At 34.9% G+C, this 27,380-nt stretch overlaps 2 protein-coding genes across 21 annotated transcripts in view; one reads left to right on the forward strand and one right to left on the reverse strand.

Moving 5' to 3' along the window:
• Window positions 1-18,113, forward strand: part of unk (unk zinc finger) — a 30,355-nt gene extending 12,242 nt beyond the window's left edge. Inside the window, 9 exon segments of the mRNA NM_200236.2 lie at window positions 664-748; window positions 899-1,095; window positions 5,175-5,240; window positions 5,335-5,503; window positions 8,629-8,727; window positions 8,834-9,019; window positions 12,245-12,429; window positions 15,026-15,286; window positions 17,057-18,113. Coding sequence (NP_956530.2) covers window positions 664-748; window positions 899-1,095; window positions 5,175-5,240; window positions 5,335-5,503; window positions 8,629-8,727; window positions 8,834-9,019; window positions 12,245-12,429; window positions 15,026-15,286; window positions 17,057-17,218 — 1,410 coding nt within the window. The 3' untranslated portion in view covers window positions 17,219-18,113.
• A 2,620-nt stretch (window positions 18,114-20,733) lies between these two features.
• The window catches only part of unc13d (unc-13 homolog D (C. elegans)), a 48,542-nt gene continuing 41,895 nt past the window's right edge, over window positions 20,734-27,380 (reverse strand). For all 20 annotated transcript variants that reach the window (XM_073918771.1, XM_073918767.1, XM_073918764.1 and 17 more), the window contains exons 33-35: window positions 27,189-27,312; window positions 23,286-23,482; window positions 20,734-21,008 (exon numbers count right to left, since the gene is read on the reverse strand). In XM_073918771.1, the coding sequence (XP_073774872.1) occupies window positions 20,905-21,008; window positions 23,286-23,482; window positions 27,189-27,312 (425 nt within the window). In that variant the 3' untranslated portion in view covers window positions 20,734-20,904. The remainder of the gene's footprint in view (window positions 21,009-23,285; window positions 23,483-27,188; window positions 27,313-27,380) is intronic.

Here is a 27,380-nt window from a genome sequence, read left to right on the forward strand (position 1 = left end):
TTACTATGGTATAAATACAGCACTACAACATACAAAAGAGAGAGAGATCGACTTAGAAAGTCACTTACCTGTTTTATAATGTTCTGATCAGTTGTAGTTTGAAATTTACCAAGATTTTCCTCCCCTAAGGACGTATTATGCTGTCTCTGTCGCCATCTTGTGGCGAAACGTCAACCATGGTTGCTCAGTATGACAGGCTAATGGCCGCCAACATGCTGAATCTCTGAAATCATAAATATTTAAAATAGGCGCTATCCTTTATAAATAAACTGCATAGTTGCAATCTAAACAACTACACTCTCGACTCAAAAAGCCCTTAAAAGTATATTATGTTGTCCAACAGCTGCAATATTTGTCAAACTGTAGTGAGTTGTTTAGTCCCTCTTTAGTCCTAGTGTGGAAGGAGTTATACACAAGAGACTGAAGAGGCTGTACGAGTGCTGATATTGCTTTAATATCTCACGGCTAGCAGCCAATCGGATTTGAGCACCAGATAAATACTTCACATTTGAAATCCCCACACTGTTATAGAAATCATTATAAAGGGGAAAAAAAAACACTCAAGACCCAACTAAATTTCATCACATTTAACAGTACTTTTAAATATCAAGCAGAACCTTAAATACCGTATGTACTTCCTAATAATACCATTTTCTTTCATAGATTTACAAATCCACCAAATGCAATGACATTCAGCAGAGTGGAAACTGTCCCAGAGGGCCGTTCTGTGCTTTTGCCCATTTAGAAAGTAAGGTTACATTTTTGCTGTTACATTTACACTAACTCTACCTGCACTACACCTATCATTGTATATTTAATATCTACTGCCATGTATGATACTATTGAAATGAAATGTGGAGTTGAACATGATTGTATGTCTTGATGTTTTGCTTGACAGAAGTGAGTGTCGGTGACGGGTGCAGTTCTCCTCCTCTCTCTGCTGCTTTTGAGGACTTCAGTCACAGCGGCCCGAGCACATTAACGGAGGAGGGCATGCTGGGAAGGGGGCTGTTTGATGACTCCTGCAGTCTCGATGCCAGTCCTGGAGCAGAGGGGGGTTATGGGAAAGCTCCAGGATTTGAAAGGGAAGACCAGGTATTGCAGCAGTACTTTGCATATTTGAAAACCTTGGTTAGAAAACTCTTGAAAACCTGGGAGTTTAAAAATTGATTTCCAAAGCAAGTAATCTTAAAATATTTAAAAGCTATGTTTTTGGTTTGTTCTAATTCACTGGAAATATGGAACAGTTTGAATATTTTAGAGTTGTTTTTCTCATTTATATGGTCAAGAATATGGTAAATTAGTCGATTGTAATTCTGTTTGACTATTTTAATATGTGTAGCGAATTAGCTCAATGTGAATTGAAGTGTAATTTGAACGGGGCTTCAAATGAATCGACTCTTTAAATCCGAACAAACGAATTGCCCTGCGATCATTTGAACAGACAGTGGACTTCATTTATGGCTATTGCTATCAAAAATAAAAACCCATTTATGTTCAAGCAGGGTAGCGAGAACGAAGTTTAAGACATTAGATTCTTAAAAATTGCACAGGCACCTTTCTTTATACAAAATGAAGCTTTATTGAATAATCTAACACAAACACGCATTCATACAGTTTTAGAGAAGAGTAAAGGAAGACAACCAAGAGTTTAAGAGAGTGTAATGATGGAAAACCCTTGTAAGACCAAACCAAGCGAACCAAAAATAATCAATTTAACCCTTCTATGGTTTCTTTAGGGTTACATTTAGTTTATACCAGTTCAGTGGTAATCTAGAAGTGTTACTTACAATACTTGAGTAATGTGAAGAACTCCCTTTGTTGAGCATGTGGTTCGCTGGTGGTCAGTTCTTTGTCCTTGGGAGACTTGGATAGGGGTGGAATCTGGATTTTTAGTTGAGGCGGCAAAACTGTAGTGGTTATGACTTTTGGTTTTTCTCTCACTAAACTTGAGCACCTTTGGGTGATGGCCTGAGACTACAAGCTTTTATAAGGATGGTTTTGTTCCGACGCTCCAGAGCCGAGTTGACTAATGAGAAGTTAACTCCCCCGAGGCACGATTAATAGTCTTTTGTTCCAAAGTGTGGTGATTTGCATAAGCAGTCTGGGTGTAAGCCAATGCAGAAATGTTTCTTAAAATGTTAATATGTTGCACACATATTAACATAAAATGTAAACAGTCGTTCAGTACATCAAATTAGCTTTGCAGGGACATCAAACATGAACCATCTATGATCTTGTTTAGCTGTATTAAAGTTAAACTTTGATTGCAGAAGTATTAAAATCATATTAATAAAAGCAAGAGACTTGTCGCAAACACCTGATTACTCATAAAGAGAATAAAAGTTTAAAAACATCAGTCTTAAGTGAGGACCATATAGAAGTTTGACCAGGTCTCTGTATGTCCATTTCTGAGTGCATCCCTTTCGTGTTATAGTAGCCTTAGTGTTATGTTACACACTCACTATCCAGTCTTTTCCTGGTTGGGAGAGGTCAATTGGGTATTATTTGTTGAATAAAGCAAAATAAATATGTGTCTGATCGGCCACAATTGTTACAAATGCAATTTATTTCTTTGTTGATAGATGACATTTTTAGCATCATTATCCCACCATGTTCTCTTTTGGATTATATCATTGTGGCTCGCGAGTCACATCTGGCTCTTTGACCAAATATACGTGGCTCTCCAGCTGTCTCCCTTCAGTAATAATTTTTAACAGTTAAAAAAATTATAACCGTCATTAGAAATCAGTTTTCGATTGAAAATACAATTATTAATCTTTTTTTCATTTTTTTTAGAGCAAAATGAATAAGAACTCAGTTAACAATAAAAGGATGTTTCAACCAATCTGCGAGTGCGGCACTATGGATAAACTTGAATTGCGACGGCAATAATAAGCAAACAACTTGCATTTTTATGGTAATTTTCTCATGTATGTAAATTCAAACAACATCCTTGAGTGGTAATAGCGAAAGGTAAAACATTCTATGAATTTTCCTTTTTTTCATGTGATGCTTCATATTTGTTTATTTTTGAGTTGTGCCTGGACATAAATAAAGTTTTTGTTTAAAACTATTATTTATAATATAAAATAATCTATCGTCTTAACCATTTCTACATGCCTCAGTGCATTGAGTTGCTGCCATGCAGTAAGCTAATAACAAATTTGCATTAAGGAGTTGGACAGGCGTACCTAATAAAGTGGCTCTTTGCTGAAAAAAGGTTCCTGACCCCTGGATTATATGATTCTACTGAAACCAGTCTAATATGTAGATTTAGTATTTAATAATTCAAAATCATTTGGTGTATAAAAAGTTATTTTGAAACCCTTTTTAATTATAAAAATGTCACCACTATTCTTATTGATCGTTTTAATGTGTCCTTGCTCAATAAAACCATTAAAAGTCCTGTGAAGTGCTGTAAAATGTGTGCATTTTTATTCGATATTTGACATAATCCCAACTAAAAAATGAAGAGAGGGTGGGACAAAGAGTAGCTTCTCCCCTTTAAAAAACAGCCAATGGGACATTCTACTAGAAAAGTACATTATTCCTGAAATAAAAACGTAAATACAGTGAATAAAACATATTTCATCCCAGAAATGGACTGATGTTTGATTTCTGCGAGTTGTTCTGTCAACGACTAAAAACTCAACTATTTAGTCTCCACTTTCCTGACTAATATGCAATTCCCTCTCTGACTCCTCCACTAACTACAATATATATATAAAAACAATTACTAATGTTTTGCTTCTTACACTTTCTTCACACACCTGAAACTTGCCCATAGCACTTATTCATTGTTGCTCTTATAGTTGTGTAAATTGCTTCCTTGTCCTCATTTGTTAGTCGCTTTGGATAAAAGCGTCTGCTAAATGACTAAATGTAAATGTAAAGGAATTTGTCATTCATTTGGTTCTTAGATTTATTTTCCTTTGTAAAAACACTTTACAAATGTACAGACCCTGTCATTCTCCTTGTCCTCAGCCCAATTAAACCTACAGCTTTAATACTTCTGTAATGTTAAAACTATATTATACTATGTTATTTAGAAAAAATAAACTTCAGAAATGGCAAGTGGTTATTAACAAGTTGTTATTTTTCACATCATTTGATTAAAAACATGAAATTATCAATAAATTCTAGAAATAAATACTACATGTATATAATATAAATACAATTGTCTCCATGTTTCTGTCAGTCCTTTCATATTTGCATTAAATGTAAGGCTATGACTCGGAAGTGACATCATTTGATGGAGAAGAAGCTGACAGTGATCAAGGATTCAATCTATCATTGAATTGTATGATTTTATGCTTGTTTTGTATGATTTTTTGAGGACATCAAGTTTAAAAGTCAGGCCCAGGCCATTTTTTAATAAGTGAAGTTTCTGGTAGAATGTCCCCAATAGCGTTTGGCTATCAAAGCTGAGATTGGTTAAGCTCAAGTGCATCAAATGAAAGGAAAATGAGAAGCATCTTGAAAGGGTGGGGCATGTCAGATACTGTACTAGGCAAGGCAAGGCAAGTTTATTTATATAGCACATTTCAAACACAGTGGCAATTCAAAGTGCTTTACATAAACAAGAATAAAAAGGACGATATTAAGAACATAAAAAACAAACAATTAAAATGATTATAAAAACAGATTAAAATGAGTAAAACAGGTTATAAAAGAATTAAAAAGAAAAAGAAAAACATAATAGTATGATCTTTGGGACGTAGCGCAGTGTGCATTCAGTAAAGGCACAGCTAAACAGATGTGTTTTCAGTCTCAATTTGAATGTGCCTAATGTTGGAGCACATCTGATCATTTCTGGAAGCTGAATACTAGAGAACATTTGATCCATCAAGATTTGATGAGAAACTGAAGTATGAGGTGACATGGATCAACATTTTTTGTTTTTTCATTTATTGGGAAGTGATGTTTATGTTGGTTTTAAATTTTATAAAAGCATATGTAGTCACTGTTTTGTAGCACAACAGCTTATAGATATCCCTAAAACTAACAAACTGATTTTTTGCATCTAAAAAAACGTCATTTTTATTTCTTGAGACCTTTAATAGTCTTTCAAATAATCATACTGACCTCAAGTGTTGAACAGTAAAACTCCATAAAAAGCAAAATTATCATTTTCTTTTCATTATTATACAATGTTTATGTCTTCCTTACAGGCCAAACACAAATGTTTTTCAATGGAGCAGCGCAGCAGAGACGTTTCCTCCATGCACAGCAAACAGGTATACTGAACACAACGATTCAAAACAGACATTCATGATAACCACTATTAGTCTAAGCAACTTGCATGATTTATGTAATGTCCTGTGTTTTCAGGATCTGTTGGTGTTTTTGCCGGTTGGCAGTCCTCTCAGTATGTCCTCCAGTGTCCCCTCCAGCTTGGCAGCCACACCACCCAGTCCTGCTCCACCCGGCCCGTCTTCAGGCATGAACGCCAACGCTCTGCCTTTCTACCCCACCAGCGACACGGTGGAGTCTGTAGTGGGTGAGTGAATGCTCGTGGAGATATTAGCCTATTGGTAGGCCCACACGGAATCTGTGCGCACAGAATTCCGCAGATTTTCCGCAGATTTCCGCAGAGATTTTTAGCCCTTTATTAATTCTATTTATTTACTTGAGTAAATATGTAAATATGAATTTATTCAGTTTTTATTCAGTAATTTATTACTTTTTATTTAATATATTAAGGTTTTAGTTATGATACTCCCAAGTGTGCCACAAGCCTGCGTTTGAGTGAAGGTCTCGGCCATTAGATCGCCCCCTGGGGGCTGGCTGCAGTACAAGTCATAAAGCCTGCCTCCTCCGTGTAAATGAAGGAGACTTGAGCCCAAATAAAAAAAATTAATACACTTGCAATAAAATGTCCCGAAAGATGGTTCAGGTCGATTAAGGCACTGGTTATTGTGCTGAAATAGGTGCAGATCTTCATTTTTGTAAACAGTTTGTTTTTAGCAGTAATTTAATGCTGGGCGTGTCATCGTGATTGACAGCTGTGATTGACAGTTTCTCAAAGCAGCGCGTCTAAGCTTCGGCAGGAGACTGAAGTGTTATTATTCGATTTCTGTGTTATTTTACCATGACAAAATGAGTTCAGCAGTAAACTATAGTTTCTGACATACATGATCCTGGTGGAACACTGTTTATTCGCTAAGATCAGGGCTTTTTTTCGGGCTTTATTAGTTTGCTGATACACGCCTAACCACCCAGATAGCAAATTACACTCGGGCAAGTTCGGGCTAGATTCTCGCCTGCCGGAGACTTACCCCTCAGAGCTCAGACTGACTACCTCTACTGGACCTACTCCGGATGCCTGGACTCACTGCCCGATTCCAGCCCGAGTCAATCGAGCCAGATGCGGCAGTCGAGCGAGCCGGCGCTGCCGCATGCGAGCCGGAATCAGCCCGCGACGCCGCGAGTAGGATATGTGCGCTGCGGCCCGGAGCTGGCGCGATTAAATATATAAAACCCTCATATTTGTTAACGTTATTACATCCATTTGTGTTGATATGACAGCAAACGCATGCTGAGAAGTTTGGGGGGCGTGGTTGATTTTACATAAAGCGTTTGGTTGGAAGCTTGACTCCGCTCATTTTCGCGGCTCCTCCTCTGGCTCCATCAGACAGTCCTTCTGCGCATGTCAAGGCTCCAATTTCAGCAGTCTTTTGCGACAGTTTGTGCCCGTCAAGCAGGCGTTTTGCCCTCAAGGCGTTCAATGGGAAAAGGGGCTGTCGCGTCGTCCATATTTTTCACAGTCATTGGATACTCCCAAAATAATTCTGCAGAAATCCGCAGATTTTTATCAAAATTCTCAGCAGAAATAGCAAAAAACTTTGCAGATTCCGTCTGGCCCTTCTTGGTTGTCGCAAAGTCAAACATAGTCACATAAGGCACTTTTCCACTGGGTTCTTTTCCTAGTGCCTGGTACTTTTTTTTAGTACAACCATAGTTGAGTTTTCAAGCGAGTTGTACTGTTACCAAAATGTGGCATACACACTGCTTATCACCGATTGATTTGAGAGAATTGTTACTATCACAATTAAAATCATTTACATTATTCCTATTTAGTTACTTAGTTTGCTAGTTAGTTGTTCTTGTTGAGCTTGTTAAATGCTCAATTTTAATTGGCTGATGAGTATTCTAAGTCTACGTTCACACTGCAGGCAAATGTGGGCCAAATTAGATTTTTTTTCCCCCTCATGTGACTCAGTGAACAGCCCAAACTGCATGCAATCTGATCTTTTCATTTCAGATTTGTGCCTTTAATATGTAGTCTTAAATCAGACACAGATCTCATGTTTCGCAATGCGACCACAGTGTGAGCGGTTATGATGGATTTCATGTGAATTTACATAATCTTGGAGTGACATGCGTCGTCATTCTGTGCTGCAAACATCATCTTCTCCTCAGCAGCATAGTAGAACGGCACACAGGGTGATTACTTTACCACAGAAAGTTGGTTGTTCATATTGAAAAAGATTTTAAAGGCAAAACTGGTGCTTGTTAACATGGGCACGGGTTAATCACGAAGCCGAAGAGCGTCGTGGGTGTTGTGGATAGGGGATCCAGGGAACTTTCTCTCCGAGAGAAAAAATGGCAGGTGGTCGAGCCCCCAAACCCCCCTTCTGCACGTGTCTGCTGTATATAAAATTAAAAAACTCTGGAAACTGAGATAAACCAACTCTGCGATCACAGATCAGTCTGCGCTGCTCATTAACCCTTGATGAGTTTACTACACCAGTGATCAGAGTGCCACGCACTGCGGTTGTCATAAATCACAAATGATCAGTGTTTTCAATCACAAGAGACTTGTTTTAGGTCTCAAATGCTGAAATTTACATTAGTAGTAGCAGAACAACCCTTTACAGTTTATGAAATACACCACGGTTGTCTATGGAAAGGGTAATAATCATCTAAGCATGATCTGACAATGTGCAGTATACACATTGTGTGCATAATAAGACATTTTGTGCTCTCTATAATGTATTTTTGTGCATGCGAGTCAGTTTAGGACCATGATCTGTTCACACTGCAAATCTGATATTGGCCACATTCATAAGAGCAGTGTGAACAGCTGAAAATCAGATTTGAGCAGAGTAAACGTAGTGTAAATCATGTGTCATTGTTTTTGATGAATTGACAGTTAAATTAATTCCCAGTTCTATATTTATGCCAAATGATTTCAGCTGTTTCCTATTAATTTACAATTAATTCCTATTAATTTACAACCTTAAGCAGAAAAAATAAATAAAACTTGCAAAGATGCTTTCTCTGTAAAAACTGCTCTAAAAGGACTCTAAAAATGAGAAAGTAGTTACCCTCAAGGAAAACCTGTAGAATCTTATTTTATGTATCATCTATTGTTGCTGATGTTATTTTATTGTAGAAAAGTGCTATTTATGAAATGCATGTATACTGTGCCTGTTTTTGACATGAAATAGCGAGAGAATCTAATATGGCAATAAAATAAACTCAAAACTTCCTCTTGATCGCCCTCAAGGGGCTGCACTATTTATTTTTGAACTCAAATGTATTTTGTGGAATATTTGGAGACTGGACATCTATAGCAGGAAAAAGATACTATGAAATCAATTATTTCTCCCTCTTCACTAGAATCTGCATTGGATGATCTGGACCTGAATGACTTTGGAGTATCGGCTCTTGAGAAAAGTCTGGAGAGTTCAGCTCTACCCAGCATGGGCCTCATGTTAGGTCGGTGATAAGGTTTACTCTTAAAAAAAAAAAAAAAAAAAAAAAAAAAAAAACATACCTTAAAGAATCGGTGCTGAAATTCATCCTGTGTTCTTTCTTCCTGCAGGAGGCAGTCAATTACAGAGTTCAGCACCTGTCAACATCCCTGGCTCTTTAAGTAGCCCCTCCCCTTTCAGATCGCCCTCACCTTCTCCACCAATCAGAGCCCACCACTCGCCATTCCTCTCAGCACAGCTGCCACAACCTAGCCAATCAGAAAGCAGTTTTTTGGGGACGTCCCACGGTTCTTTAGGTCTGCTATTTTTAGTTTTATATTTTATTTTATTTTTTTCTGCTTTATTTTTAAATAGGGTCAGAAAGAGTTTAGATTTCCTGAATATCAAGGCCAGAAATAAAATTCTTACAAATTTATTATTACTATAATATATTTCTTCACATTTTTTTTGTAAACCAAAAAAAAAAAAAAATAATAATAATAATTTAAAAAATATATAGATAGATAGATAGATAGAGAGAGAGAGAGAGAGAGAGAGAGAGAGAGAGAGAGAGAGTTGAGGTCTGAATTATTAGCCCCCCCTGAATTTTTAGCCCCCCTGTTTTTTCCCCCAATTTCTGTTTAACGGGGAGAAGTTTTTTTCAACACATTTCTAAACATAATAGTTTTAATAACTCATCTCTAATAACTGATTTATTTTATCTTTGCCATGATGACAGTAAATAATATTTGACTACATATTTTTCAAGACACTTCTATACAGCTTAAAGTGACATTTAAAGGCTTAACTAGGTTAATTAGGTTAACTAGGCAGGTTAGGGTAATTAGGCAAGTTTTTGTATAATGATGATTTGTTCAGGGGACTTTCAGATAAAAAGATTTTTGACATTAAAATGGTGTTTAAAAAAATGAAATACTGCTTTTATTCTAGCCAAAATAAAACAAATAAGACTTTCTCCAGAAAAAAAAATATTATCAGACATACTGTGAACATTTCTGTGCTCTGTTAAACATCATTTGTGAAATATTTAAAAAAGAACAAAAATTAAAAGGGGGACTAATATTTCTGACTTCTGACTTGTATATAAAGCCAATTATTTCTGAACACTTAGGCCCAATCCCCATTCTATTTTTGTACCCCTTGACCCTTAAACGGTGTGAAGAGCAAGGGCTTCAAAATTTACCCCTAGAAAATGGGACAGCACTACAACACCTGCACACATCATCATATGTCATTGTGATCTCTTGCTTCATATGAGATCGACGATCGTGACTGCTGCAGTTATTCCAGTTGCATTATTTTTTTGTATTTTTTTGTTTTTATCTTTAGGAAATCACTAAAGGCAACAATATCATGTTATCATACAGATCTAATGTGGCGATAAGATCGTAACTGTACTGCCCATTTACACAGTGGCCATATTCAGCAATGTAAGCACACGAAAACAACATTAACATTATAGCAGACAAAGCTCATTCCCAGCCACGAGACTTTTCTGTCAGGGTATCTGACTGGACTGCTATACAGGAGTTATTATTAGGGCTTGGAGCGAAATTTTGTGGTTTTTATTTTAGTGGTCTTTTTTAAAAAGCATGACTGTAAAACGTGAATGCCAATATGAGTGTATAAAAACATGTGCTTGCTTGTTGTAAAAATTTATAATAATGATAAAAAGAAAAATCTCAAAATCTGGAACAAAAACTGGAAAATCTCAGTTTCAAGGGCTATCTAGCCCTTCCTTTTAGTCCTACTCCTTCAAGCTAAAGAGAATTGAGACAAGGGGGTAAGGTACTAAAGGGCTAAAGCCTCGCAGGGACAAGTGACCATTCATTTCATTGGAGAGCGAGCAACTTACGGCGACCTCTGTCTACGCGAGCAACAGTGACCGTTGGCAACCAGGTGGGTGAGCACCAGTAGAGCTCACGTGATCCTCTCTCAGCTCGCTCAGAGGCCCGTTGTATTCGTGCTGTATATACCTACACAGGGCTCGAAATTGCGACCATTTTGGTCGCAACGCATAACCGCCCGAAATTTAAGCTATGCGACCTCATAATATATATTGGGAGCATTTGTGCGACTGCAGATAATGGTTGTAGTGCGACCTGTTTTGTTTCTAAAAACGTGCTGAATCGCTCTTCCCTGCTGCTATATTGGTTCATATTAGCTGTCAATCACTTAAGACTTTCCGCTGTCAGATGACAGGGAGGGAGCTTTTGTGACCGCGGGGAATGCAAACGGCTGAAGAGTGAAAAGTACACTGATCTCGATGCGTTGCATGGACTGCATGTTCAGCCAACACTATCTCACGGCAATTCGTAACATTTTCATAGGCTACGTTTCCTCGTGAGATCAGGCTGCAACAGCGCAAATGTCCGCTAAAACACCATCGCCAAAGAAGCTCGCCTTCACTGAGTTTAAACTGATGTTGGTTATAACAAAGAACAGTATTGCGCCGATGGCCATCGGGAGAATCTTGCTCTGCCCCCCTCGTATTGGGCTGGCTGACTGGCATGCTTTTCCGCAAACACAGAAAAATGTAATTCAGCATGTAACGAGGCTGAGCATTAAAATGACACGAACCGAAACCAAAACTTTTAAAAAGTAAGACTTTTCTTCCTTTCTTTTGTCCGTTCTTTCTTGAGGTGTATATTATTTTTCTATTTAATTACTGATGACTGCTTTGCAGCTTTCAGCATTGAATTGAATGAGTTATTATATTATTTAGTTTGTTTTGTAGCAGAAATATTATTTATTGAATTGACATGCATATAAAAACAATAGTACAAAATAAATATTTCTTACTACAATGCTTCATTTGTGTTTGATGCAAACCATCAATTTATTTTTCATAAAGTAACATTAGGACTTTATATAGCAGATAACTTGCATTAAAGCACATTCAAGGCAGCATAATGATGAGAAATAGAATTCATTATTAGTATTATTGTCATCATCGTCATCATTAATATTTTATAATTATTCAACATTCATTTTGGAATTATTGCACAAATATTAAGTCATCAAGCATTAGTTAGATAGTTGTTTCTGGGTTTTGTTAGTCCCAATTGATGTAGTTTTCAAATACAATAAATCCCTTAATATACAACTTGTCAAATATATCATTCATTTTTGGTGGGTGCTCCTACATTTTTTCTGGTGCTCCTACATTTTTTCTGGTTCTCCTAAATATTTCAGGTTGGAAGCACCGGTGCTACCAAGTAATAAAGTTAATTTCGAGCCCTGCTACACAGACCTGCATTTAAAGCAACCAGAGTGACAGGCAGCTACAAAGTCTGCTAGTGTGAATGAGGCATAAGGAGGAGAATTGGGATTGGGCCTTACACATGGATTTTGGTTGCTTCACTTTAAAATTCACTTTATAAAATTCCAGAAAGCCCAAAACCTTAAGTGCATGAAAGACCCCTTTCACCGTTTCCCCCGCTGTGTCTTTGATTAAATGAAATGTTCATTGTATTTTTAGCAGAGCACAGCTCTGAATGCAATGTTTGTTTGTTTTATAGGTTTAAATGGCATGAGCAGCAGTATTTGGGAGCATTTTCCAACAGGCCAGAGTTCTCCAGGTACTCCTCCAGCTCTGCTGTCAGCAGGCAGCATGTACAGCGAGACATCACGGCTCAAACAGGAAGTGGAGGAAGCTCACAGAGTGCTGAAACACTGGGACCACAGCTGGAGACAGATGGCTCAGGTCAGACCGCTGCTTATGGGAAAGAAATGTGACCATATTTCACACTTTATACTGTTTTGTAGGGATGTAACGGTATCAGAATTTCACGGTATGGTAATACCTCGGTATGAATGTCACAGTGCGGTATTTATTGAATCATTTACAGGAAAAAACAAAACTTATGAAAATACTCCAAAAAAGTGCCAAAAGTGTCAATGACATACAAATTAGCCATCTATCTGTAAGCTTTGAAACAGGAACTTCAATTTTAATAACAAAAAAATATTAAACCATGTAAAAAAAATAAAGTTTCAATTTAGTATTGTTTAAAACTCATCACATTCAACATTTAATCACTCACTCACTTAGATAGAGATGGGTTTAAAGGAAAATTATCATATAAATATAATCTGGTAAAAGCTGGTATCTCTGGGCATTTACAATGTCCCCTGCAACAGAAAAAAAACCTCTCATTTGGGACTGAGGTTTCTGGGACAAGAGAGATATGACTTGGCCCAGGTTGACAGCAGTGGGTAACGTTGTGCATTGTCTTTCCCCCACTTGAGAGGACAAACCATGAGTAAGATAGAGGTCTCATGATGTCTGCATCAATCTGAACAGTGTGCTGACAACACGGCTATTTAGTACGCGCGCGACAACACAGCTGATAAGAACTTGTGCGACAACACAGCTGATAAGAACTCGCGCGACAACACAGCTGATAAGAACTCGCGCGACAACACAGCTGATAAGAACTCGCGCGACAACACAGCTGATAAGAACTCGCGCGACAACACAGCTGATAAGAACTCGCGCGACAACACAGCTGATAAGAACTCGCGCGACAACACAGCTGATAAGAACTCGCGCGACAACACAGCTGATAAGAACTCGCGCGACAACACAATGGTTGCTTGGAAACCTGGTCAAAATCTTGTTTTCCATGATGTTTCAATCAGAAATTAATCTACATATAAATATTGACGTTTGCTTTTCTGTTTGCACTACAAAATAACACAAGGGCTGTTTCTCAATACCAAGTACGCTAAGTTCGGACTTGCGTTCTTGGAAGTTCAGACTTGGAAGAACGAACTACCGAGGACGCAAGGACACAAGTCGGGTACTTCTTCAAATAGAACAGCAGTGTACTTTATAACGTCACTTACCTCACCATGGATTCATCAGTTTCAGTGTACATTAACAATAAAATGATTTCATTAATATTATATTAATATTATAAATCTACATTTTTGATTAAAGAAAATGTACACATATATTCATATAAATGTGAATTAAAACGAGTTATTATACATGTGTCTTTAATTATCAGATTTATTAAACTACAATGGTAATTTTACACACAATAAGTAAAGACATACACGATAAGCAATTTGGTAAACAAAGACAAACAGCGTATATCACGGTAACATAATTAAAGACAATTTTAAAAGGTAACAAAATAACACTGCCAAAATAATACACAATAATACACAAATAATAGATTTGTAAGACCAAAAACTGTCCGTTAGATATTCACAAGATGTATTAAATATCCTGTTTTAACTACAATGGAGTGATGAGATCCAGAGTTACGTCCCAGATGACCTGGCTGAAGTAAAGCTGCTCTAATAGGAGAGCTAATGACGGAGCTCCCGCTGGCAGGCTGGGAGTCGGAGTCAGCATAAGCTGAGCCACATCGTTAAAGAAGCGCTATCTTTGTGAATAAACTGCCGATTCGAGTTTAAAACAACTACATTCTCGCCTGAAAAACTCTTAAAACTTTATTTTGTGACACAGTAAAGGAGCATTTTTAAAACCGTGCAGGTTTCCTCCTCCGCCGTTAGCGTTTGCTGGTTATGCTGCAATGCATTCTGGGATACCTGAGCTTCGCAAGTTCGCACAAGTCACCTCTTGATGCATCCTTGGCCAAAGGCCAGAGCAAGTACACATTCGGGAATTTCATGTGTACTTGGAAAGATGTGAACTTTGAATTGGAACCGTACTTTGGCGACGGTTGATGACGTTTTACGAGGACACAAGAACGCAAGTACAGACAAGAACGCATATTGAGAAACAGCCAAGTATTCAGGATGTAGGAAAGATTCTGAATATTATTAAGTGATATGAGACCCTATGATAGTACACACACATGGGTAGTATAATATAAGTATTAATATGTGTATTGTGTGTATTAATAGTGGAGTTTTTTATATTCTTTTCATATATTTTACTATATTTATATAATTTGTATAAGAATATAAAGCAGTATTTGGTAGAATAACCCCAGTTTTCAATCACAGAAAATGAACATATTTGTTTTTTCCGATCAGATTTGAAGAAATGTTATTCTAAAATAAAATTCTCAAAGCCATACCTACTAAAAATTTGTGAATAAATAAACTAAAACCTACTAGATTTTATATAAGATAATCCACTTCACACATAATGTAATACGTGTATATCGTAGTTAATAATAAAAATCAATAGTATCTAGGATCTATGCATAATATAGAGCTACAGCTAAACTGTTAAGGCATTATTTGTGTTTTTTTGTATTTTTTTGATTGTATTAATTGTGGTTTGGTCACTGTTTTGATTGTATTTTTTTCTGTCTTAGTCCCTGGCGGTGTTGAAGGCGGATGCTGAGGACGCTCGTCTACTGGCAGGGCAGCTGGGAATGGAGGCGGAGCGAGCACGGCAGGCAGAGGTGGAGGCGCAGCAGCAGGCCGCTCTCCTGGAGGAGGCGCTGGAGACTCTCAGACATGCGGAAAACCCTCATCTACAGCTCCACCAGCTCCAGCTCCTGCACAGACTGCCTCTCAGCTCCATCTGCAGCCTGCAGGCACAGATCTGCTCCTGCCTGCGCACTGTAGAACAGGTAGGCACACAGCTGATACCTCTAAACTCAACATAATCACCAGAAATCATGATGTTTAATCCAAAAATTAGTGAAAAGATTTTTTTATTCTCTATAAGTGTGTTTTAGAGCAGTTTGTATTATCTAAGAGTGTGTGCAGCAAACATGCCAGCATGTGAACTAAAGATACTGTGGTACTGTATGTGTAAAATGAGGCCACAGAGGTGTTGGAATATTCAGAAACCTCACTGGATAAACCAATGACAAAATAAGCCTCAATAAAATAAAAGCATGTGAAAAGTATGTGATTACAAATATAGATTTATTTTGAGCCTATATAATATAATATAATAATTTTATTTTATTATATTATAATATTTTATTATTATAATATAATATATATTATTTTATATTGTATTTTTATATTATATTATTACATTATATTATTATAATAATGTATATATATATATATATATATATATATATATATATATATATATATATATATATATATATATATATATATATATATATTATTTTATATTATATTATTGTAATATTTTATTATTATATATTATTTTATTGTTATATAATATTATTATATTATTACATTATATTAGATTTTTTATATTATATTATATTATTATATTATTGCATATTATTTTATTGTTATATTATTGCATCATATTATTATATTATATTATATTATGTTCATATATTATTTAATTGTATTATATTATGTTGTTTTGTTGTGTTATATTATATTTTGTTATGTTATATTATATTATGCATTTTTTCTAGTTTTATTTTTTTTTTTTTTTAATCACAAACAACAATTTTATTTGAATAATGAATATTAATGAAATGGAACAATGCTATTTATTGTATTAAAAAAAGATATATATCTATTGGCTTTTATATATATTGGCTTTTATATATGACCAACAATTCTTTAAGGATCACTCTGATATAGAAGAAAAGTTCAGTTAACTGAAAAATAAAGCATGTCATTTTACAATATCTGAACTACATTATGCAGTTACATAAAGATTCCCTAAAATAGATCATATGCTTGTATTACCGTATTAAAAAATGTAACAAAAGCATGCACATCAACCTTTACTGGGAGCTTCAGTCAAACAGAAAGTATGCACATACATATAAAAGGGCAGCAACACCAAAAGCTCCAAAGGTACCAAATTTATTCACTTAAAAAAAGCTCACAGCATGTGAACTCATCTCGTCTGATGAAGAGCCAGTGTGTTTAAAAAATTATTGTTGTGATCTATTTTTAGTGAAGAAATGTGTTACTTTTGGAGTTTTTAGTGTTGTTTATATATGCTAAACTCTTTGTATATATGCTGAAGTCTTAGGCCACTAGTATTTTCACCCAAAAAAGGGCGTTTTTTTAAAGCATCTTAGAGATGTTGTCAAAGTTCTACTGGATTTAGTTTGTCTCTCTTCATGTCATTTCAGACAGACTGCATGATGATCAGATCTCTGTGGAGCACTGGCTGCTGTCAGACTCCTTGTGCAGACAATAATCTCACTGTAAAATAATTAATTACAAAAATAATGTTCGGAAATTTAAATTGATATTTCAAAGTGACATGCTACAGAAAAATATAGAAACAACCGAATTCAAGCCTGTTTTTTTCTGTTGTTGTAGTGAAAGTACTAATGGCCTAAGACTTTGGCACAGTACTGTGTGCATGTAATGTATGACCACAGCTGTTTTTAATGAATGGGGTTATTAACAATACATGTCTGTGCCTCTGCTCTTTCTTTCAGGCTGTGTTCAGGAAGCAGAGATTATATTGTGTATCTTGTGATGAATTGGGATCAGTGACATTACCATGCCAGCACGGTCTGCACTGTGAGCGCTGTGCCACTTCCACAGAGTGCCCGCTGTGCACCGAACACCAGCCAAACATCAACATCCCACAGTCATAATGCTAGAATTCACACACCCCACAGCATATATCAAATTCTGTCCAATGCTAAACTCAAATCTGACAGTAGTGTAACCGCCTCAGCCTTACCTTGGCTACCAGCTAAAGTGACAGTTCACCTACAAATATGTAAATGTACTCACCCTCAAGTAGTTCCAATCCTTTATTGTTGTAAACCAGCAGCCATCGACTTTCATAGTAGGAAAAAATACAATGGAAGACCAAGGCTACTGGTTTTCAACATTCTTCAAACTATCTTCTTTTGTGTTCAACAGTAGAAAAAACACATATTGGTTTTAAACAAGTTGAGGGTGAGTGATTTATGACAGAAATAAATCAAATTAAAGTTGAGTGAACTGTCCCTTTAATAGTCTTGTGCAGTAGTGATGTCAAAACTCATTATTTACTATGGATTCTGGTAAGATTTCGCGTTTTTATTTAATTTATGGAAGAAATAATGACTGTGATAGACATAACTTGACAATACTTTACAGGTTTGCTCGACAACATGAATTAGACTCAAACAACAGCAAAATGCTGTTTCAATTTAAGTACATTAGAACATTTGAGGTTTAAGTCTGCTGTTTTTGTTGTAGAACAAAACATTAAGTTTCATCCAGTTATGTTTACCACAAACTTAATTTCTCTCATTAGAGGAACACTTTTTTTGGAAATAGGCTCATTTTACATCTCCCCTATTGTCAAACAGTTGTGTTTAACCATTTTGTAAAATACTTAGTTGATCTTCAGATCTAGCAGAAGGACTTTTAGCTTTGCTTAGCATAATTCAATGAATCAGATTAGACCATTAGCATCTAACTCGCCCAAAAAAAAGAAAGTAGTTTTGAAAAATTTTCTGTTCAAATCTTGACTTTTCTGTAGTTACTTCATGTGGTAAGAAAATGAAGGTTTTTTCTTTTTTAAAAAGCAGATTTTTTTTAACAATGCTTACGGTCTAATCTGATTCAATGATTTATGCTAAGCTAAGCTAAAAGTGCTCTCTTCATACATGGAGATCAGCTGAATGGATTCAAAAATTGTAAAACTAACTGTTCAACTCTTGGGGAGTTGTAAAATGAGCGTATTTTCCAAAAAAAGAGAGTGTTCCTTTAATAAAACCCATAGGACATTTTAGAATTCTGCATTCTGACATATGACTTATAATCTTGTTTTCTGCATATCGACCATATCAGTAAGACATGCCATGCCATGCCACTTCCATTACACTAGCATGCAGGTGGACCATTTTCTTTTTAAAAGCTATGACACGATCAGTTTGTGAGGTTCTCATGTTTATTGTGGGGATGAAACATCACTGATATAATATGCTTATGTTGCGTTGTAATGATACTTTTTCCATGTCTTTAAATGGGAACAAAACAACCTCAACCTGTATTAGTTTTCAGACCTGATTTAGGTTTTTAAAAGCACTAGCTAGTGCTTCTATGACATTATGTTTGGAGGGACAGGTCCTAAAATAATGATGATTTGTATTTAGTGTGATAGTTCACTCAAAACTGAAACTTCTGTCAATATTTACTCAACCTTCACAAAATTGTTCAATTTTTTTTTCTTCTGTTGAACACAAAAGAAGATATTTTTGAAAAAATATGGAAACCTGTAACCAATAACTTCTATATTATTCGTTTTCCTACTGTGGAAGTCAATGGTTACAGGTTTTAAACATTTTTCAAAATATCTTCTTTTGTGTTTAACAGAATAAAGAAACTCATAAAGGTTTGGAACCACTTGAGGGCGAATAAATATTCCTTTTTGGGTGAACCGTCCCTTTAATTTACTCTCCCTTTTAGGCCATCTAAGATGATGCTGGTGACTTTTTTATTATTAAATAGAATATTAAAGAATTGTTTAGAGTAACTAATGACACATTAAGGTCTTGTGAAGCAGAATTACAATAATTAACTAGCATCTTTGGTCACCAAGAACCAATTTCAGCTACAAACTTTTAATATTTCAATGAAGGATATCTTGGATGCCCTGAGGTTGATTAAAGGAATAGTTCACCCCTAAAAACAACTTTCCCCATGTGTGCTTTACATTTGTTTTTCTTCTGTTGGAAACCTGTAGCTATTGACTTCTATAGTGTTTGTTTTTCCTGCTGTGTAAGTCAGTGGTTACAGGTTGTAAACATTTTTCTTAATATCTTCTTTTGTGTTTAACAATAAAGAAACTCATAAAGGTTTGAAACCACCTCAGGACGAGTAAATAATTTTTTTTTTTTGGGTGAACCATCCCTCTTAGGCCAACCAATATGTAGCTGACTTTATAATAACAATAATAATAATTATTATTATTATTATTATTAATAAAGAAAACTTTTAACTGAAAACGTCCTTGGTAAGTCATGAAAATGAAAGTCAATAGCTATTAGAACTTTGAGTCAAAAACACATATAGGCAAGAGAAAATTAATACTTAAGACTCTTACAAAGCATAATTGCAATAATCAACCAGCATCTTTTGTCTCCAAGAACCACAGTTTCAGAAACAAACCGTTAATATTTTAATGAAGGTAAAAGTTACCTACATCTTGGAGGACCTGAGGCTGATTAAAGAAATAGTTCACCTCCCAAAAACTACATTTCCCTTGTGGTTTTATATAATTTCTATAAATTTGTATAAATTCTGTTAAAACAAAAAAGAAGATATTTTGTAGAATGCTGCGTTCAGGATTTTCATCTTTGGGTGAACTATCCCTTCAATTAATTAAATGTTTATTTTTTGTGTGGAAACTGTCCCTTAAATAACTATTTAACTGAAAAATCATGACACCAAATTCTGATATCCATTCTATGCTTCATGTAGAAGCATAACACATACACTATATATAGTAAGACAATCCGTATTCTTTTCTTTCTTAAAAAAACAAACATGTTTGAATCAGAATGTGCAACGACGTTCTGAAATGTTTACAGAAGAAATGCAGTTTGTGTGTCTTCAGTGCAGCTGAAAGGACTTTTACCTGACATTAACACAGATTAGCACAGTAGCTAGCTATATAGGACATTTTCAATTGCTTTTGTATAGGATTTTTTAAAAAGGAGAAATTCCAGGGAACTGCTACAAACACAAAAATACGGTTTCGCAGCTTTTCATTCTCAGGTTTTCTTTTCTGTAGTCATATTTAACTGGAGCGCAAGAGTTAACACACATACACACACTTTATGTAATTCCTAAGACGTGCAGGTATTATGTAATGCATTGATTGAATAATTCACCAGTTTACTAAAGCAACCGCGCATTCATATAACCTGGAAAATATGATTGGTGTGCACTGATTACTAAACATGAGAGCAGTCGTAAGCTATGAAAGAGCGCTCCAGTTTGTTTTTTCTGTGTGTGATTTGAGTTGAATTCAGTTTGAAGGCACAGTTATATGGGATGCTCATGACTTCCATTAACACAGAGCTTCACTGTGAATTCGGAAATCACCTGCTCAGTTTTGTTTATGTACAGCTTTTCGGTCCGATTTTGTAAAAGACAATAAACAAATGTATATTTTTGGATGAAAATACTGTTGGTTTATTTTTTTAGGACATCAAAAAATGGCATTTTCATGTTACAGTAATTAGTAAGTCTGGCATTAAATAATGTCTTCTGTATATATATATATAACAGGGAATAGATAAGATGGGTCTTTGGGTTGATGTATTTTTTTTTTGTCTTCTCAGGCTTCTTGAGATTTCTTTTCTCTCTGTCGGCGTAGTTTGATGAAGGCCTGCGCTTCTTTCTCACCCTTTCTGGCCTCAAGTAACCTCAAGGTATTTTCACCTACAAAAAGCAGAATTGTTACACAGAATATTCAAGAACCTCAAAGGTACAGAAATGCTTTCATTATTAATTAGTTATTTTCTACATTTTAAATTAATAACAGTAGTGGCATAATAATACTTTTTTTTCTGTTGTAACATGTAAAATGTAATTCACTACTGTGATGCAAAGCTTGATTTTTAGCATCACTCCTCAGGAATTTGTACAGTACAGTTGAAGTCAGAATTATTAGCCCCCATTTATGTTTTTCCCCCATTTTCTGTTTAACGATGAGATTTTTTCAACACATTTCTAAACAATAATTTTAATAACTCATTTCTAATAACTGATTTATTCTATCTTTGCCATGATGATAGGCTACATAATATTTTACTAGATATTTTTAAGATGCTAGTATTCAGCTTAAAGTGACATTTAAAGGCCTAACTTGGTTAATTAGGTTAACTGATCAGGTTAGGGTAATTAAACAAGTCACTGTATGACGATGGTTTGGTCTGTTCACAATTGAAAAAACAAATTGCTTAAGGGGGTTATTAATATTGACCTTAAATTTCAATACAGCTTTTATTATAGACAAAATTAAATTTTCTCAAGAAAAAAAAAAATATTATCAGACATGCAGTGAACATCCTTGCTCTGTTAAACATCATTTGGCAAATATTTAAAAAACAAAAACAAATGGGGGCTAATAACTCTAACCTAACATCTGTACATGCATATTTAGTAGAGATGCTCGATATATTGGCAGCCATATCATCATCGGCCGGTAAATGCAATTTTTTATGTTATCTTTATCAGTCCGATATCAAAATTAGGCCAATATCTTTAAGCTGGTAGATTGCTGATTCTACAGAACTGCCTGCCTCGTGCACGCGTGGGTCGAACTTGTTCAGACTTGTCCAGTGCACTATAACGGAGCTTTCCTTTCTATGTGTGGTATTGCTCACCAGACGTTGAGAATTCCGTTAATAACTCAGTAAGTAACCAAACCATGTTCTTTATCATTGTGGTGTGTTTGAGGGTCATTGTGTATTTTGGTTTAAGTCGCCTCAGGAAAAAGATTACATGTGTAAACATAACAGCGATGCAATGACTTCATTTTCATTTTATTTAAAAAAAAAATACTTGTTTGTTAATTAAATCCCATTTTGTTATTTAACCTATTATTTTTGTGCAACAGTCAAGTTGCATGTTTATTTGCTCTGCGAAGAAAAGGAAACAATTTTTGGCATTGATTTATGTGAAATGGTGAATCCAGGTCCATATAACCACTTTGTAATTTTGAAAAAATGCTTTTTTGCTGGGAGTGGGCTATTCAGTTCATAACATCAGATCAAACTTTTATGAAGTTTAAAAATAATCAGTTGTTTACTGTATTAAAAATAAAACATTTAGAAAGATTATTTATATTTATCGGCTATTATATATATCGGTTATCAAAATCGACCAAAAAAATTCATATCAGTGCATCCCTAGTATTTAGTTCACTTTATTATATTATGTGTGTGTGTGTGTGTGTGTGTGTGTGTGTGTGTGTGTGTGTATATATATATATAAAACCATTTAAAAATGTCAACTTTGATCCGTTTATTGTCTACCTATTAAAAATAGTGCCACATGTTCAGATTTGTGCAATTTTTTTAGACAAAAAAAATAACTGGCAGAAATAGTTGGTAGATCAACAAATTGTTCAGTTGCTTCATATAAAACCATTTGATATTTTCACCACTTGTCATTTTTAGAAACAAATTTTTTTTAAATGTCCATAAATTTATCATTTTAACTTGAAACTTGTTAGTAAAACTTTAAAATAATAGTCCATTAGTTTATGTATTTACTAGTATTAAGTATGAATAATCTTGTAAAGCATTTATTAATCCTAGTTCATTATTAACTAATGCATTATTAAAATCCAGAGCTCATTTACATCAGTTAATGCACTGTGAGTAAATGAACTAACAGTATTTCACTTAAATAACATTAACGATAATAAAGTTGAATAAACACCATAATAAATGTATTACTAACTGTTTGTGTTAGTAAATACACCGACGAACTCCTGGACCATTATTTGTTATCTGATGTTATAGATTAAAACAAATATTAACAATTTACATCACAACCTATTCATCATTATTACTGTTTAGAGTATTTTTCGTTAAATCAATTAATTACAGCTATGTTAAACTTTAAAAAATATATATATATAATTCTAAACTTGAAACTAGCAGTGCAAATCTAATGTCATTAGTGATTGTATAACAGTGGTTGTCGTACTGTTGGGTTTGGGATGCATCAGAGGTAAGCGTATCTGTGCTGGTTCTGGATTTTGGAGTCCTCCACCGACTCCTGGCACAGCCTTCAGTGAGAGAAACGCTTCTCCTTCAAAGTCATCGCTCCTCAAGGTGTCATGATCCAAAACGGTGACCAGCAGGCACGCTCCTGGAGACTGACACTGCTGTAACGAGATCAGACTGGAGGACAGAAGACACAAAAAAACAACACTATTTTAGTTGAATTATGTAACATTCAACAGGTTGGATTTGATCTGTCTCTTTGAGGCAGTTTACTGTTTACAGTTTAACCAACAGTGCTTTACAAACAGGTTTCAAAGTACTCTATTTTGAAAATGATAGATATTGTATCTGTGTAAACTACAAAAATACAATCAGTGTGTAGTCTGTGGATCCGCCAAGTACACAAAAAGAAAAATCTTTGCTAATTTGTTGGGTCATTATCACTATAAAGTGCCTTTGATGTCCCACAAGATTGAATCAGTATATATTAACATAATGCAAATTAATAAAATTCTGATGCTTTAATATAATTGGTTAATCCTTTGCACACATGCAGGTAGAATTCAAAGTGTTTGAAATGTCAATTTTTGCCATATTTTTTCACTGAATGTATGTGATTTTGCCATGTCCCACACACCGCTCGGCCAACTTCAGTGAGTTTAAAAAGTAGGTAAATCAGATAAAATTATAAATATTTAAAAATATTCTTATTGTCTCTGTTATTTGACAAAATATGTCACTTTAATAACTTTTATTTTTTCATAATATTATTAATCATTTTGCATGTGTCCTCGAAATTGCTGTCCACTCTGTGATGATAAACCCTCTGAGGTACTCTTTGGCATCTGCATGCCCATTTTGCCTTTCTTCAAAGGAGGCTAAAACATCTGCTGTGCACACAGCAACTATCCACACTTATGTTTTCCTATTTTCCCTCATATTGTGTTTGAAACTGAATGTTGTCAAGCTTAACATGTCCACCCTGTCATAGCGAAGTATAAATGAATATAAAACAATTCAGAAATTAAAAATAGAGCTTTTAAACTGCTTGCAAAGAGTTACATGGTATATTGGTATTGACTATTTATTTAATTTTTTATTGCTAATTAGTTAATGTTTTTATGTTACAACACATACACACATATTACAGCAGATATAATACATAAGTGGATAATACAAACCTTTTAGCAATATCTTTCTCAGTCTATATTAAGGATACCCTTTTAAAGTCCATATAATGGAGCTCATTGATTGTTTGAAATAAAAATACAGCCCGAAGTATTTGTAATGTAATGTAAGAAAGAAAGAAAGAAAGAAAGAAAGAAAGAAAGCAAGCAAACTAGGGCCAAAGACAAAGCTTTGTATCACCTATTAAACTTGAAACTCATGAAAATCAAACTGAGCCAGGCTCCTCCAGAGAAATGTAAAATGTAAAGATTTACATTCATTAGCTATTTTAGTTTATCTGAAGTACAATAATTGTTTTTTTTTCCTATTAATTTGCATATTGGTAAAACCTAATTGATAACAGAAGGTGGCTCATGGTGGCTCAGTGGTTTGCAGTAATTACTGAAAACAGAAGTTGAATTCTTGAAAATTTTTCTTCAGGTAATTCTTTAATATTTTCTGTTGTTTTTTAAATGTGCCTCCATATTTAGTTCAGTAAATAAAGCATTTGTCCACCCTGTCATCTTGTTTTCCACCGTCATGTTACAACTATGAAAATAAACAAAAAATCTTGTGTGATTTTTTAACCAATAAGACCCAGTTATTATTGTTTGACAAAAAAGTTGGACAAAACATGTTAGATCTTGGATTTTATTTGTAAAAGAATGAGCAACGATTGCATATTTTATTGGGAAATAAAGGTTTTGTCCATTATTTCACTTTTATAAATAGACTTTTTTTCATTATCAATAAAGTTGGGATGGTAAAGAGACACATCACCTTTCTGAAAAGTTTACTGTTTGTCTGCTTGCAGTTTATTTATAAAAAGTGCAGTAGCTTGACCAACATTATTTCTTACAGCCTAAGGTCTAATTGATACAACAACTATAGGGTTAAATCAAAAATCTCAAAATTTTTTGGAAAATTCTGACGTCTCAAAGGCACTTTATAGTGATAATGACCCTGTTGCTTACAGGCTGAATTTAAATGAAATCTAGTAATGTTCGACTTAATTTGTTTGTTAAAATTCAGCCCAAATAAATTGTTTGCAGCCGCATACCTTGACAAAAAATAGTAAATCCATTGAATCATTATTTTCAGTGTACATGAAAACTAAAACAATAGTGAATTACATGAGCTGATTTGTCCATATGTTTCTTTACAAAATGTTACAAACCTACTAGCGATACAGCATTTTGCTCGATTGCATAAATCTGTAAGAACGATTTTCCATTTTTTGTCATGTAAACACTTCCAGATTATTAAAATGTTCTTCATTACAAGGTTAATTTAAAGCTTTTATTTGCAAATAAATGTATGCACTAAAAAAATGTGGGATTTTCTTGTCAAAAGTGTATGAATTAAACCTAGGCACCATCAAAACAATGAGAGCAGAGTCCACTAAAACCTGTCAATCACTTTTCAGCTCCACCAATAGCGTGAGGTTAGGGTGTGGCTACAGTAGCAGTGTTTCGTAGTAGTGCGTTCAGCTAATGTTAGCACAGTTTCATGGCTTAAAGATTCACGTTCAAAAGGCAGATTTGAAAGATTTGCCAAAATGCATGGATAAACGCTGGCAGTGCTTTTACAAATTGGATGAATGACTTTAGTTAAGACCAATCTCGCAGAGTTTCTTCTGAACAGGTAAGCTGAATTTCAGCCACGTCAAGCTTCACTGTCAAGGCCTAATAAAAATAGCTAAAAATTGAAAGAATAGCCTTAGATAAAGGGCATTTGCAGAGGTTGTTCAAAAACACTATATTATTTTACTGATCATCATAATTAATTGGCAAACACCAATATAGCTCTTCTTTCAATTCAAACTACAATTTACTGACATGAGTTTGAAGATATTTTGAATAAGATATAACATTAAAAGCAATGGCAGTTTATGCCCCTTTTGTACTGTAATTTACATGACCAACCCAGATACTATATAAATGACACACTACTAAAACGTCAATAAAAGTCACCATTAAACTTTTCAACAACAAAAGTGTCAGAGCAGAGATCAAGATCCCATAATGTAATTCAAAAATGTGAATACACTCTCTTAATAGTGATTTTGGACAGTTAACTCTTTAACTTTCACTCTGAGATGTTTTAAAATCAATTTTTGTGGTTAAATTGTGTTCCTGCCACCGTCTCAACACATTTCGATTTTGTTTAGGTTTTTTTGATAACCTTTATAATAATGTATTTTAAAGAGCTTAGAATGACCAAGAGGGGACACTCAATAGAACATTTGATTGCAACAGCAGTGCCCAGCAGCAGCCCTGGATTCCAGCATTTGGGAGTGAAAGCGATCGCCTGTCAATTCGATCTTATTCCTGTCGCGATGGCAAGCAACTGCTTTTTATTTATTTATTTAAAAAGCACATTAAAGCTGAGATACTACCTGAAAGACGACACTACATCGCTTACTATCACAATCATCAGCACTTTAAAGAGTTTGTTTTACAGACTTAAAATATGCTGTTGTTCTATATGAGTTTTCATCCCAAAATAGCCGCCGCGCCATCTAATGGCTGTTTCCCAAATTGCACTAGAGTGTCGCCTCTTGGTGATTCTATACTCTTTGACGGAGATAAAAAAAAAAAAAAGATCAACCAGTTATGATGTCAACAAAAAGATCAGATAGTTATGATGTCATTTAAAGGGTTAAGAAGACCTGAAATCATGTATATTGCCATAAGTGTAAGTGCTGTTTACATACAATTCAAAGGACTCTTCAAACAGTGGATTGAGATCACAGCTCTTGATTTTAGTAGATCGCTGCTCTACTTCAGGAAACAAATGTCTTGGCTCTAAAGACAGCTGAACAAATGGGTCACTGGAACCTGTAATAAACAAAAACTGTAAAATTGGTCTAATGCGATGATGTGTCTTTTTTAGGAGTTGTCAGTAT

This window comes from Danio rerio, chromosome 12 (genome assembly GCF_049306965.1).
Source record: "Danio rerio strain Tuebingen ecotype United States chromosome 12, GRCz12tu, whole genome shotgun sequence".
NCBI lineage: Eukaryota > Metazoa > Chordata > Actinopteri > Cypriniformes > Danionidae > Danio > Danio rerio.